At 51.7% G+C, this 15463-nt stretch overlaps 1 protein-coding gene across 1 annotated transcript; it reads right to left on the bottom strand.

The window, feature by feature from the left end:
• Nucleotides 1–11052: 11052 nt before the first annotated feature.
• On the bottom strand, nt 11053–15186 carry LOC120683379 (3-hydroxy-3-methylglutaryl-coenzyme A reductase 3-like). The gene is made up of 4 exons (XM_039965460.1): nt 14129–15186; nt 13713–13894; nt 12616–12962; nt 11053–11994 (listed from the first exon to the last, which is right to left on the bottom strand). The coding sequence occupies exons 1-4, from the start codon at nt 15076–15078 to the stop codon at nt 11728–11730; spliced, it is 1746 nt and encodes a 581-aa protein (XP_039821394.1). The 5' UTR covers nt 15079–15186; the 3' UTR covers nt 11053–11727.
• Between the last annotated feature and the right edge of the window lie 277 nt (nt 15187–15463).

Here is a 15463-nt window from a genome sequence, read left to right as displayed (position 1 = left end):
TGACTGTGCAAATCAACAGCTTATTCCAAAATTAAATAAAAGGAGCGTCAAATCATATTTCTTGTTCTCGACTTAGATCTCTTATCTCCTCTGCTCAGTCATGGGATAGGAATCAATTTTGAATGCTGCTACATAATAACATCGCAAAATCACATATAGCAATTTCCTTGAGCTAGTATTCAGCTAGAGGCCAAATATCTTAATTGCTTCACACAATTTGAGTCTATACATATATAGAATAGACTTTTTCGATTTGGATTTGAAATGGGGATACTGGTTCTACATCTATTTGTAAACTGAAAGATATTTCTCCCTTTTCTATGCATCAAACATATTCCTGGATCTAACACCTCGTAGGTAAGCACATTTTAGTTGCCCCGTGAACCAAACATAAAATCCAAGGCATAATAACCATCATCATACGGAATCATTTGAAAGCTATCCAAAGTGTAGCTACATACGTGGATATATACTACTAAATTTTGGTAGGAAAAATCACGCCTTCCAACCTAACACGCCTCTTTTTAAAAAAAAATTTAACACGCCGCTTTATTACGAATGTAATTTTACCTGTTTAGAAAAAGTCGTACTATTATTAGGAAGCACTTATAGCCGGTTACATCATGCATGACGCAGACAAGTGCATGAGCCTGAGAGTCTGACAAGTGCATGAATGAATGGTAAACACTTTGCTGTACGATTGAGATTTTTTTACCTCAAGTTTCAATCGGCAATGAGAAAAATTTATGGTCCAAAAAGAGTTACCGGTTATGGCTTTGTTAGGTCGCTGTATGTGGACCACTATTTTCTTTCCACAATGTCCATCTAACATTATTCATAAAACTAACTTCAAACCATACCATCTTCAGAAAGAAAAACTTCAAAAACTATGCCGAACATGAGTGGCCCTCATGGTTCAGACGGATTGGGCACAAGAGGAATGCAATTTAATGATACATAAGCTGATAGCTCATCAGCTTGGAAGTGTGTCACTGAAATCTAGCCTTGTTCAGAACAAAAAAAACCTGCACCGGGGGAAAAAATCGTACGCCGTACGTGCACGAGTTGGATGCTTCCTCCCGCTGCGATCTGTGCGCGTACCTGAAAGGGACACTTGGCTTACATGTGAACGCTAGCTGCTGATCGGGTGGTGGTTGTTTGCGGATGACAGCGACGCCGTGGTATCTCACATCGTCCCACGATTTGCAGTTCACACAGCGGTAGATCTCCCGCGTCGCCGTGCCGTAACAACCTTTCGGGCCGATTTCACCGTGCCGTAGCAACCTTTCGGGCCGATTTCACCGTACCGTAACAACAGCACGACGGGCAACGCCGTCCGCGCTCGGCAGAGGGACGCCGTTGGCGCGAGTGCGACGCCGGCGGAGAACTGTTCGTGGGGGGCAAAATATGTGCTGTAGGAAGAACCACCGCCAGGCCTGACCTGACTATTCGCCGGGGAGGTGTGGCCGCACCCGCACGTGTGGCCGATAAACTTGGCGGCGCCCGCGACGGGAACCGGACGCACAACTAGCACCTAGTGGCTACTGCCAATGGCGGAGCTCTCAGTATGGCAAGGTGTGACCGTTGCCATACCTTGTTCTACCGGAGTTCTACTTCTTATACATCCTTGTTCATTTTGGTAGTTCTTTTATACTATCACCATGAATTAAGATTTGCGCCATACCTCAACAGTAGTCTGTCCTCCGCCACGGCTACTGCTAGTTGACGCTCCGTCAGCAGCCAGCCGTCGAGACGAGGACCCGGGCGCGGCTAGCTCCACCACTCGCCGCGGCTTGCGCCGAATCCCCACCGTTTTCCGGCTGGTTTCCAGCCGAGACGCGCGCCCGCGAGCGTGACGGCGACCGGCCGAAGCCAATCCCAACCGAGAGCACCCCGCCCCATCGCGCGCGCCGGGTCAAACGAACGCCACGCCGCGCCACGGACGGGGCGGGCGGGCGCGCTCCCCCCTCCGCTCCGCTCCGCTCCAACGAGAGCGACGGCGCGCACGCGGCCGCGCGGGCTCGCGGCCGCGGGGGTGCAAAAGGCTCGCCCGGTCCGGTCGCCCGTCACCCGGGACCTCGGAGGCGCCTAGGCGAGGCCGCGAGGGTGGGAGAGGGGACCAGCCGCCCCCGCCCGCCCTCACCGTCGCCGCGATCTGTGACGAAACCGCCAAATAAAAATTCTAATTAAACGTAATGGTCGTCATTTGAACACAATGGGTGCATTAGCTTAATGGTTTAATTTGACGATTCTTTCTCAATCCACGGCCCGATCGAAAAATACCGGTAGTCCCACGCGAAGGTGGGCGCAGATGGTACAAATACGACATAATAGTTGAAAATACAGGAATGAAAACAACATGAAACACTTATTTTACAAACCGAGTTCCAAATATTCATAAAGGTTACGTAAACGAAATAATTTTTCAAAACATTACAAGGGTAGCCAGTGTTTAAAGGAACAAATTCTACACCTAAACTTTACTCCACCTTATCCTGCCTGCACCCAACCGGTCAGTCCGGCTGCCACTGCCTGATCCACACCACCGGTCAGACCGGTCCTCGCAAAACAGAGGGGTTGCACACACAGCCCTCAAGGGTGCAACCTGACAACTCCCTAGCCTAGGGGTCTCGCTCCACCACTTCCCACCCCATGGCATCTCGGCGGATGAACTTGACACAGCAGAGACAGAAGTCAACATCCGGATGGCATGAAATGATTGTGGCAACAAACCCTGAGTATACTAATACTCAGTAAGACTTACCCGACTATTTGGTATACTTAGACCACATATCTAGACATGCAAAGCTTTCTAGCTGGTGATTTATTTTGCAGAAATGCATCTATAGATGGATCCTTATTTTCAATATTTTAGCCGCATATTTTATATAGGAAGACTATCCACTAATGTTTGCATATCTAAAGCAACCATGTTGGAGCATTCAATAATGATTCAAAGTAGTATCCATCATATATCACTAATATTCTAACTAAATTTTCTACGAGGCGACAAAGAGATCAAGGCCCACATATCCACGAGACACGGCGAATCGATCCGATTTAACCTTGCAAGATGGACCTAACCAACACGGCACGCATAAGTCCCGTCGGACCACACGCACCAATCATTCTCCTCCCCGCCTCGAACTACAGGACCGCCCCACCATCATATGGTCAGCCGAGCTCAACGTGAGACCACCAAAACTAAATACATGCATCCCATTTCTCCGCGACTACTCGACTACCCCAGGAGGTGAGATGGGGTCCTTGTTATCGCCATAAATTAACAGGATTAATTTATGGGCCGAAAGCAAGATGAGCTTGAAGCAGGAGATTGAAGAAGGTTTGTAAATCGGCTCTTGTGTGAGCGTTTGGGCCACATGGGCCATGTATCTTTAGATTTAGTTTAAGATTAGAGATAGAGTCCGATCGGGACAAGATCAGTTTAGATTGTTTCCCAAGTCTCCGGACTATAAATATGTACCCTATGTTATTCAAAAAAGAGAGAGAACGTCATCACGTCTCGCAATCAACAATCTCGGCGTATCGCCACCCCTAATCTTAGGGTTTCATCCAAGTAAGCGCCATGCTACCCTGATCGCTTCTTGCGATCAGGGCAGCGTTGTTCTTGCTTTTACCTTGGTATTACTCGTACTGAAGCGTTTTTGATGGCGAGTAGTACTAGTTATCCTGATGTTCGTAGCATGGCTTTTAGTAGATCTGTCGTGCTTTGTTGCTTATTGTCTACGAATATCATGTTGTCTTTACACGATCATATTATCATCTTATACTAGCTCTTGTTGCATAGAGTTAGCAGCGTAAAGGCAACACCCTGCTTCTCTTATGTTTAGTAGATCTGATCTGTTACGGTTTGCTTTTATTCTTGAGAGTTGGCGTAATATCTGCTAGGTTAGGCCTTGCAAACGGGTTGGACGATCCGGTGGCGTGTTAGATGCTCTGCTTTATTCTTAACAGGGAATTGATCCGGGGATCGGCTCTTGCTAGTTCTTAGGCCTCTGTTTTGGTTATGGTTTGGTTATGGTTTGGTTATCTGTTACGTTTATTAGGCCCAATCACGTGTAGGATGTTTCGATTTAGCAGTGAAGCATTTACCGTCGTGGATTAAATCAATTAGATTTAATTGAAGCAGCCTTACAGTTATTCGCTTTAATCATCAATATCCGGATGCAACAGATCACATATGACACCGGGACTCGATCGGCTCTTTAAAGTCGATGCAAGAGTCGTCCCGGGGAGCCGACCACGGCTCGGACTTATGTTTCCACGTGTTTGTGTATGCAGGCAAATTATTGCAAGCACGTTCGCACCTTCCTGATCGGGTATAGGTCAGGTGGCACGCCCTGCGTCTTCGAAAGCCGCGGCGTGTGCTGGAATTGCGGGACGTCGACGAGGGAGCAGTGCCTGTCAGCGCCCCGGCAACCTCCCGGCTCTTCGTGTTGCCTGTCGCTGCTCGCCGGTGGGTTTCGACCGACAACAGTCCTATACTTTCGAAGTGAGGTAGTACTAGGCTTACCGGTTTCGACTACCTCCTACTCCCGGCATGCGGTTAGTACAGTTCAATCCCCGATCAGCACTGCCGACAACGACCGGTCCTTAATCGACACAGACGGGGCTAAGACAACCAGGAACCCTATCCTGCTGCCATACCTACATATCATCATTATTCCCCGCCCGGTCTCAAATTTCCATCACTTCCACATTTCATTCCATAACTCAAATACTGAAGTATAACGATAATTGTATATTTATCTCGCGAGTAACCAATAATTACTCGATTTCTAAATATCATGTATCTCGCGAGTGACAAGAAATCACCTGTCTTCTATCGAGATCTATTAAGCATGGCATCGCTATCGACCTATACATACTACTATAAACTCAAGGAATCCTAAGGTTCATGCAACTAGGGTTCCAAATAACTCCTAAAACGTAATGCACAAATAATAGCTATATATATAATGAATCATAAGTTAAAATAATAGGACATGCACCGGAGCTTGCCTTGCGTCTGCTGCTCAGCACCGGGGTCCATTGGGCCCTGGGCCTGGTTCCCATGCCTCTCCTCCTGCTGGGCCTGCTCTAATGGCTCCGGGGGCTCCGCAACCACCTCGTATATCGCCTCCTCTGCTGCGGCTGCTACACGTATGTATATGCATATGATATGAGAGAGTGCATGCATGACTTGCAAAAATTACAAGTAATCAACAAACAAATTAATTTCTATCCAATTGTGCCAACTGACCCTAATTAAACCCTCTTAACCCTGCTAGCACCGGTCAGACCGGTATACCAAACCGGTCAGACCGGTCTGGCCTTTGTGCGATTCGAGACCAAAAATCCGGAGTATTCGGACACCTACTCGGAGTATCCGGACTCCCAAGTCCGGAGTTTCCAGACCTAAACCCGGAATGTCTAAACCACCACAAACCCGGAGTATCCGAACCAATGGCCGGACTGTCCGGACCCCTACCAGACCGGTCCTACCCAGATTAAAACCTAGAATCCTTGGCGCGGCAAAATCGTCCACCAATTCCAAAACCCATCTAGGCTCTAATTCTGGGATGCAAATGGATGTGTTTGACCAAAGGGAATCGCTTAAAGCCATCTAGAACAAGAGATCGAGTAAACACAAGCTAAAACACCTAGAATGAGTTTTCCCCCACAAGAACTTGAACCCACTGCACAAACCTATCTAGGCTCTAGCTTAGAAATATAAATAAAGATGATTGACCGGAGGATATCGATTTAAACCCCCTAGAACAAGGGACTTGCCAAACCCTAGCTTATTTACCTTGGGGTGAGCTCTTCCTTGCACCAAGAGCTCGAACTCAAGCCGCCCAGGGAAGGAGCACGCGGGATAGATGATTCACCACTCAATGGAAGCTCCCTTGGGCCTTAGATCAAGGGTAGAGGGAGGGTTTTGGGTCTCTAGGGTTTGGAGTGAGAGAGAGCACGGGAGAGAGCGAGAGAGCTGGGGCGACGGGAAAGAGTGAGAGTAAGTGAGAGTGTAGTTTAAATGATGTGGGACCACTTAGCCCCATTTCAACCGGTCTGACCGGTCGCTCCGATCGGTCGGACCGGTCCGAGCTGAGCCAGTCAAAGATTGTTAGAAAATTTTCATAGTAATTTGTCCCGTCGATTTAGACCTTAATGACTATAATTAGTCTAAATGAAAGATAATTAACACCCGAAGTGTTACACGATCCGTGCCGCTGAGGCCGCGGAACGGAGCAGGCGCGGGGCGTCGGTTGGACCGCTGGAACGGAACGGGGTTCCTATTTGTTCTTTAATCCGTGGGGAGAATTCTGCCTGCCTGACAGCGACACGGACGCCCGGCCCGGATCGCATCGGCATCGAGATCGCTGCACGCAAGGGCACGGGCATATTCCGTCCGGTATACCGATCGCGCCGCTGCTTTCACGGCCACATGGGTCAGCTAGTTTAATCCGGGCATCCGGGCGTGGCGGGCTGGAGCTGGGATCAGTGGACCTATCGCTTCGCTGTTGCTTTCGGCGAGCCAAGGAAGCAAGCGAGCAGGCAGGCGTGCGTGTGGGGTAAAGGCGTACGTAATCCCCGGGTCGTTTCACACACCACTCACTGACAGGCACCCAAGCGGAAGTGGATCGGGAGAAGCTCTGGATCCGGCCAACGATACCGCCGCCTTTGACGGGGCACCAGTCCAGACCCAACCATGCTGCTCTCCCTTCCTTCTGCTGTCCTGTGGCCTCCTGGGCTTCTGGCTACAGCAGCCTACAGGCACCACGAAGCAGTTGCTGTAGCTTCACCTTTTCTTTTCAGGGTTTGTTTAGTTCGCGGATTTTATTGAATTTTGATACTATAATACTTTCGTTTTTATTTAACAATTAATGTCCAATGATGATCCAAAGAGACTTAATCTGAGATAAAGGCAGTAGCACATCATCAGTAGTCATTCCAACATCTTCACCAGCAGCTCAGCCAGTCTGCTGCCCCGCGCCATCACTCATCAGATTCACCCGCCGGGTTGGTTGGTTCTCGGTGGGCCTGGCCGTGCGCGAGCTCGGTGCCAAACCTTTTGTCGACCTTTACCATTTACCGCACAGGTTTGCCCTTTTACGGAAAGATGACGAAGCCGCTGAACCCCCCCTGGTGATTCATCTCCGCACCTCAACCCCCGGACCAACTGCCCACAGATACTAGTACGAGTACATCGGACCTCCTCGTAGCCGAGCGCCCGAGCTTCTCCAGGATCTGGATCACGGGCTGCCTTCCGATTCACCCCCATTGCCTGCAGACTGAGCCAACCGAAAGGACGTGGTGACCACTAGCTGGAATTGTTGACCAGGCTGGCCACCCCCAGATCCGCTACCGCTACGCCTGCCAGTGCGTCCCAGTCCCAGCTCCACCGGTAGCGCAGCAACCCAGTTACCCAGCACGTAATTCCGTTCGGCACAGCTCGCTCTGAGCCAACCTCGCGTTCTGCCTGTTCAGACCAGGAAAAGATCTCGAGTTTCTTCTGAAGGAAATGCACTTCGTACCACCGCTGCACGCAGCAGCTCCGAGAGCCGGTCCGGTCGCTTCAGAAAAGTCAAGGGCCCGCGGAAGAAAAGGCCGGCCGGGCGGTTCCTTGCACGGAAGTCCAATTTTCCAATCGCACTGCTGCTGCTACCCTAGTTTCTTCCCCCCATCACGCCGAGCGCCCGTGGCCACAACTGGGCTGGCATGTGGCCGGCCGGCTGCCTGTGGCGTGCAACGCCGGCCTCTCCGGACGCCTCCCGCTCGCGTCACGGGCACGGGATCACGCACGCAACGGAACAAAAGCGAGGGAGGGACAGAAGCCGGCGGCCGCGCGCGCGGTCGGCACGGGCGACCTGCCACCGGCCGGGAGATCGCCGCATCTCGGGCTGAAGCCAGCCGCGCCGACGCACGGCTCCCGCCGTCCGTCGCCGTCGCCGTCGCGGTCGCGCCCCGTCCCGGCCCGGCGTGCGTTGCAGCGGCGGCACCCGCGCGCGCGCCGCCACCTACCGGCGGTGGGCGGATCGGATCAGGCCGGCCGTTACGCTTGCGCGCCGCACGCAAGCAAGCGATCACGCGCGCGGCCGTGGCCGGTGCCCCCCCCCCCCCCCCCCCCCCCCCCGAAGCCGTCTGTGTCTCGATCGGTCGATCTGGCTGGCTATCCGGCATCCGGGGTGCTCTGGACGCGCCGGCCACGGGCGGAACAGTGCGGGAGAAGACTTGCCGCTGCGTAAATGCCCAGCGACTACTTGGGTACTACTAGTTGGATCTGGGATCACGGCACGCAGATCTAGCCCCTGCAAACAGGATAAGGGCGCTAGTATGTCCGTCTTGGCTGTGTTTAGATGGGTAAAATGGTGGTAAAAAGGGTCACATTAAACACTGTAGTACATTGTAGCATTTTTTGTTTGTTTGTGGTAATTGTTGTACTACCATGACCTAACTAGGCTCAAAAAATTTGTTTCGTCGTGTACATCAAAACTATGCAATTAATTTTTTTATTTACCTACACTTAATGCTTCATACATGAGATAAAATATTTGATGTGATAGGTGAATAGGAAATTTGGATTCAAAAATTTTGGAACTAAACACAGCCCTTGTTGGGCGATTGAGTGCCTGGGGCAGTAGAGCTGCTGTCAAAAGAACACGCAGTTTCTTATCCATGTAGTATCAAGAGCTCAGCATCTCGAAGCAGCTAGTCGTCTTACATCATGCAGAATCAATGCTGGCGTTTGCACCAATGTCTCCCGCCATAGAGGACGCAGATGCAAGGGGACATCTGGAATCTTGATGAGCAGCAGAGGGAATGGTATTGAGGAAGAACAGGGACGTCGCTTAAACTTGAATCCGCCTCTGAATCCCCCCCCCTATACGGAGTAGAAAGCAAGAAAAGTAGGCCTCGACGAGTAACTCGCGGTTCTAGCGCCGTAGCACAGGTAGCAAATAATAATATTTTTCTCTTACACCAAATCAACATCAGCCACCAACTAGTTAATAGTAATTTTTTCTCACAACATACCAGTACCAGCCGCAGCCAGCAGACCAGAGTGAGTATCAACTCGTATCAAATGTCCTGTGCTCGGTGGCCCACCTCCTGGCTGCCCTCCTGCACTGCCACCAGGACTGCCACTGCCAGCCCCGGTGGCGTCGCTGCAAGCCTGCAGCCGAGGAGGCCACTCGTGCTCGCGATCCTCCCTCGTCCACCCGTTCGAGTCCGGCCGCACCAGCATCGCATCATGGATTCATGGGACGAGTCCAAAGGGTCATCAGGCAGAAAGAGTCAAAAGGTCGCGCATCGCATCATGGGAGACGGAAGTGGAAGCTTGCGCACTTATGCGCATTATATGACAAAAAAACGTTGGGGCGCCATCAGTCGGTAGCTTTCTCATGAACACGCTCGAGATTCGATTCCCACGGAAAAGCCAGCCTTCTGAACGAACTGCCTGTCTGAGGTCTGAAACAAGAACATGGGACTCCGAAGAAAACATTGTCAACGACGATTTGCTGTGCCGAACAACAGCCGAACTGGCGAACTGCAACTTCGGTAATCCGATACAACCCAGCCCGGCCTGTTTTAGCTAGTCTATCGGGCCGACGACCCACTGGATCCACAAACGGCCGACGGCGCTAGCCCACCGGCCCACTCGGATCAGAGACCATTTTGGAGGCATCGTGAACAACGGCCCACTCGTATCTTGTACGAACACGCGGAGCCCCGGCACGGCAAAGGCGGCGGATTGCGGGGGCGCCGACGAGGAAAGGACGCCGGCGGCCGCCTGCAGCGGCAGGCGTGGAAAATGGGCGGCAGGGCTCGCTCGCTTGACACTCCACAGTCCATTCCAATTTTTATTCCAGAGCGCGGCGCGACGACGACGAGATGGTTACTGAGGCCACGGACCTCGCTGCTGCCAGCAGGCATGGTTCGCAAGGCTGTGACATGCCTGACCGGCTCTGGAGGATGGACATGCCCGGCTGCCCATCCGTGATCATCATCCTCGGCTTCTTCCTTCTGGTCCCGCGCCGGCCGACGGCTGCGACGCTGGCAATTGGCAAAGCCGTAGCCAGGCCCTGTAGCCTCTTCGATGATTCAGAAAATCAGAGAAGAGGTCTCTCTAGCTAGCTCCACCGCGGTCCAGTTCACCACTCACGTGCGCAAAAGCTTTGGTCCCCAGGATGTGCGGCACACCTCGTGCACCGGTGCAGTGCAGCTACGCGACCGCGTGAACACCACGAGCGCGCGGGTGCCTCGAGCCGCCGTCCTGCGTGACAGCATGACTCCATGAGAGCCCCACGGCCGCCCACCCGCGGCGTGCGTCCCATCCCATATGGAGAGTTTGTGATCGCCGCTTCCGGTCGCCGTCGTGTTGTCGTTCACCCATGAGACCAGTGCCCACTCCGGCGTGGCACGGGGACGGAACTCAGATCGCCTGCAGTAGTGCTCCCTCACTAACGTATCGGATACGTATAGTTGTCGGTATATTAATTTGTAGAGATCTACATAATCGAGTCATGAGGCTAGACTGATTTGCATACGGGATGGACTAAAACCCATATGTCAATGACACGAGGCAGACCAAATCAAAAATTTAGATAGAAACCTCAAATATGCCCGTGCGGCGGCTACAGACAAAGTTAGTGTAAATATCAAATTTGTCCTTGTGTTAATTTGTAGAAATCTATATAATCAAGTCGTGGATGGATGGTTAGTCCGACTCTCCTACGCGATGAACTAAGACACGCCTATCAATGACACAAGCGGATCAAATAAAAAATTTAGGTGGACCAATCTGAAAATTTAGAAGAAAATTTTATGCTTTAAAAATAGGTATAGATTTAGAATCCTGGCGGCCTCCCAATCCCATCATCCATGCGTAATTCCGAATCGTGGATCTAACTGATTGGGTGGGACACTGGAACTCTTGCGTTACGAACGAGAACATGCTACGCTTGCCTTGCTTGTGCAGATAGAGAAGCACTGAGCCTCTTGGATCCCAAGTGCTGAAGCCAGATACACAATTGGTTAACGGGAACAGGCTTTGGCGCTTTGCCGAAGTGTCAGCTTTATTGTTAAAAAAGAAAGCCCGATCCGTGGGCAGGCAGGCAACTGGAACATACAATTGAGATGAGCGAGCGAGGGAGACAAGAAGATATAAAAACTGTTCCGGACCACATCTTTTCTTTACAACCCACATCACCGACGACGACTCTACGGTTCAAAAGTTTTAAAAGAAAAAGAATAAAGGTAAATTTACAGAGCTGAAAATACAAAGGCATCAGGCACCTCTGCCGACGCGAACTTCTCGCCAAAGCGGAGGAAGTATCCAGTGGCTGCGACTGCCTTGCTGTGATGGTTCCACGACAAACCCCTTGGTCAGGTCTGATTCTCCAAAGTCGCAGGGGACGGGCAAAACAAGATGCTAAGAATGAGTGAGGGGTGGCGGAAAGGGATCAAGTGCCAACGACAGGAGACGAACAGCTACAACACCAACGAATAATCAAATACGTCATACTCCAGGATCCATGAGGTGTTTGACACCTAGAGCTTTCACGGCCTGGTAAATATATGACAAGTCGACTGAATCTTCGCTTTTACCTGAAGGGTTTTCTTCCTTTTAACCCTCATGCGGGCCTGCGCATGCCACAAGGAATCAAACCTACGAAACCCTTTCTCTTCCATTTTCCCAAGGGGCATCAAACAAATAGGCAGTATTCAGCATTTTTTGGGTCCGTCTGCTTCCTCTGCAGCCTTGGACATGTCTCTGCTGGATCTGTTGTATTTCATGTGGCTCTGGACCAGATGGCCAGCGGCTTGAGCAGAGATGAGGGACAGCTCCCCAGCGAGGACCGCACCAGCAACCACCGTGGCCAGGAGCCTCGCGTTCGACCCCGGGGATTCCCTGTTCGCGCCTTTGACGCCGAGTAGGTCCAAGCAGGCAGACTGTGAGACCAGCTGCGTGCCGCCTCCAACCGTGCCCACCTGTGTTTTGGTTAGGACAACACCTCATCAGTTGTAGTATAATGGATGGCCACAAGATAATGACACTAGCAAACAACTCTTGTGCAAGTGTCTATATGCAGATGCCACTCCAGATTACTAAGCACTAATAAAATAGATGTGGACTGGTATTGCCAGCGCCTGCTGATTATGAAAACAAGATCAGACAATGGCAAGAGATTCCTTTTTGTATACAGATCAGCTCAAGCAGGAATAATAATTAAGAGGTAACTCCATGATCACATAGACACCATCAATTCTAAAGATCATAAAAGCATAGCTTGACATCTCAATTGTACAATGGCTTCATAATGAAATTCCTAGGTTCTATGTGTACTTAAATGAAGGGTAGGAAGCAATATTGCAGTATTGTTAGCATGAGAGACCTGCTCCTTGATGAGTTCAACGCAGTATTTAAAAAAGGCACTTGCCTATTATAAAAAAACTGTATTGCAACTAACTATTTTAAGAAGGGCATGGCAGCATATAATTGTTTCAAGAAATCACTAGGTCTACTAAAAAGTCATGGATGTCAAACGATTAGGGACCACAAACTAAGTAAAGAGCAAAACATCAATAGCACAAGAGAATATTGTTTCATACCTCAATAGACGGCATGGTAACAGAGATGTGGAGATCTTTGCCATCATTTATAGCTTCCAACATTGTCATGCACTGGGAACTCTCCACATTCTGTGCAGGGTCCTGACCAGTTGCAATGAAGATGGCTGTCACAATGTTGCTTGCATGGGCATTGAAACCCCCAAGAGCTCCAGCAACAGCTGAGCCAGCAAGGTTCTTGATCACGTTCAATTCTACTAGTGCCTGAACGTTAGTCTTGAGAACCTTTTTCACAACATCTTCCTTGATTACTGCCTCACAAACCACAGACTTTCCACGCCCTTCAATCCAGTTTATAGCAGCTGACTTCTTGTCAGAACAGAAGTTACCTGTTTCATTACATAGGATCAGTTGAATATCAAAGCTTTGTGGCAGGAGACAATTTTGCTAACATATCATGTTAACTGACACCAATTCAACTGTGCTTATAAACGTAAAGGGTCCAACCTTTTGCTAGTAATCAACGAGTTAAAAGAAACCCACCAAAAGGCTGCAGTTTCTATTTCTCCAATCTCTCTTGTAGCACTAGTCAATTGATATTTTAATATTGTGCAAAGTCACTTCATAACTGTACTGTAGGAAACGGGCCAGTTGCTGTTGTTTATGCTATTGCAAAAGTATACAAGCAAAATAACACAGTGGTTGTCTCTAAAATTTTCGTTTGTGTGATTTCTCTTTATCAGTACTAGTTTTTCAATTGTTAATTGCATACAGGTGGATGAACCAGGCAGAAGCTAGCCCCACTGCTACAAACGGGAGCAATTGAAGTCAACATCAGCTATCTGGGTCACAGTCAACATCAGCTATCTGGGTCACGCCTAGATGGTTCGCTGTCTGATTTAGAAAAAAATGGTAAAATTGGAGTGAAGATGAAGAGAAATTTCCACAATTTGAAAGTGCTTACATGTGCAACCTAACAATCAATTATATGTGTTGAATATTCTCATACAACCGATATTTATGTTATGTACAACGTTACCTAAAGTATGCACTTGAAAGTGAATGGCACAGCACAACTCATCAACTCAAATTTTACAAATAAATAAACTTAAAAGAATATATGATGATATGGGACAAACCTGATATGCTGATGACATCCATATCAGGGAAGTCATCCTGGAGGTAGTCCAGCACATTCTGGACGCCTTTGGAGACCATGTTCATCCCCATGGCATCCCCTGTGCTGCAGGTGAACCTCATGTAAAGGTTCCTCCCTGCCATCGCGCACTTCACTCCCTGCAGTCTGCCAAATCTGCTCGACCTGCACACCCAAAGGCCAAAACAGCTCGATCATCAAATCGTCCTAACTTAAAACAGGGTTTTAAGGTAAAAAACTGGGCAACTGTACAAGCAATTATCAGTAGAAATTTGACAGATGACAACTGATGGCAGAGACGTATCGTCTAACACACGAGTCACAGTAGCCTACAGCGCAATCGTGAAGCATGGGTCGAAAGGGACAATGTGACGTTGATTTGTAATTGAGCGTCATTACCTGTTAAACACTGTAGCCAGGGTGTCGAAGTTGGCGGGATTCTCCAAGAATCCCTTGAGCTCAGCGGCGCGGCGGGCAGACGGGAACCGGACGGCCGGTGCTCGCGTCATCCCGTCCTTGAGCACGACGCTGGAGGCGCCGCCGGATTCGGCAATGGCCTTGAACCCTCGGTTGGTGCTGGCGACGAGGCAGCCCTCGGTGGTCGCCATGGGGACGTAGAGGCGGCGGCCGTCGAGCAGGAGCGGGCCAGCGACGCCCACGGGCAGCTGCACGTAGCCCACCGGCAGCTCGCAGCACTGGCCGAGGATGGACGCGTAGTCGAACCCGTCGAGCGGGAGGCCGTCCATGTCCCTCCCCGTGATCCGCCGCAGCGCCTCCCGCCGGATCCCGGCGGCGCGGCGGCAGTCCCCCAGGCTGGTCTCCAGCACGTAGGACGGGATCTTCCCGGCCACGACCGCGGCCACGATCTCCTCGTCCTCCTCCGGCATTTTCTCCGGCGCGGCGGCGGGGTTCCCCAGCAGCGCGCACGGGGCCGGGGCCGGGGCCGGCGACGGCTCGTGGCGGGCGTCGATGAGGTAGTCCTCCTCGTCGTCGCTGTTGGAGACGACGGACTGGACGAACGCGATCCCGAAGAAACTCAGTAGGTAGATGAGAGATGCGACGAGGCCGCAGATGGCGAAGATCTCGGCGAGGGAGACGACGTGGAGCGGCGTGGAGGCGCGGATCTTCTCCCTCCAGCGCCGCATCAGGTACGCGAGCGAGGCGGCGAAGAGGGCCGAGAAGAAGAGGTTCGTGTGCCGGATCGGGAGCGGCAGCGCGTCCCCGGCCTGCACCCGCACCCGCTCCCGCTCCCCCTCGCCCCCGGCCGCCGCCCGGCGCCGCGGCTGGCGCCCCGCGGGAGCCGCCCCCCCGTGCGGCGGCGGGACTCTGCGGCTGACCTCCATGGCCATAGGGGGCGGCGGTGCTGGCGGCCTCGTCGGCAGCGGCGCTCGACCCCGCGGCGCGGAGCGGCGGAGCAGGCCCGGGGTTTGGCTGTGTGTTTGGGGATTTGATTTGGGGGAGAGGGATCGATCCGAGCCGGGCGCTTTATAATACAAGCCCCTGCTGCCCTGAGCCCCTGAGCCCCTGAGCTCGGCGGGGCGGACTCCTTGACAGCCTGGGCCCGCCAAGCGCCGTTGCGGGCCCGGGGTCCTGCCTGGCCGCGGCCGCGGCCGCGGGTGGCTCGGGTTTTGTTCTGCTCCCCCGTCGGGCCGGCCGTGTCCGCGTGGGCGTGGCTACAGTTGTGGCGGGTGGTTAGTTTCGTGCGGCCGACCCGTTTTGGGTTGTCCGGACGGA

The sequence above is a fragment of the Panicum virgatum genome, chromosome 2K, assembly GCF_016808335.1.
Source record: "Panicum virgatum strain AP13 chromosome 2K, P.virgatum_v5, whole genome shotgun sequence".
NCBI lineage: Eukaryota > Viridiplantae > Streptophyta > Magnoliopsida > Poales > Poaceae > Panicum > Panicum virgatum.
Note: the sequence above shows the minus strand (reverse complement) of the source record. Positions and strands in the feature narration are given on the sequence as shown.

Excerpts from the sequence above, each read along its gene's own strand:
- LOC120683379 (XM_039965460.1), bottom strand. The coding sequence starts at position 15,078 with ATGGCCATGGAGGTCAGCCGCAGAGTCCCGCCGCCGCACGGGGGGGCG. Across the intron at positions 12,963-13,712 it reads GGATGTCATCAGCATATCAG|GTAACTTCTGTTCTGACAAG; the intron begins GTTTGTCCCATA and ends GTAATGAAACAG. Across the intron at positions 11,995-12,615 it reads TTACCATGCCGTCTATTGAG|GTGGGCACGGTTGGAGGCGG; the intron begins GTATGAAACAAT and ends ACCAAAACACAG.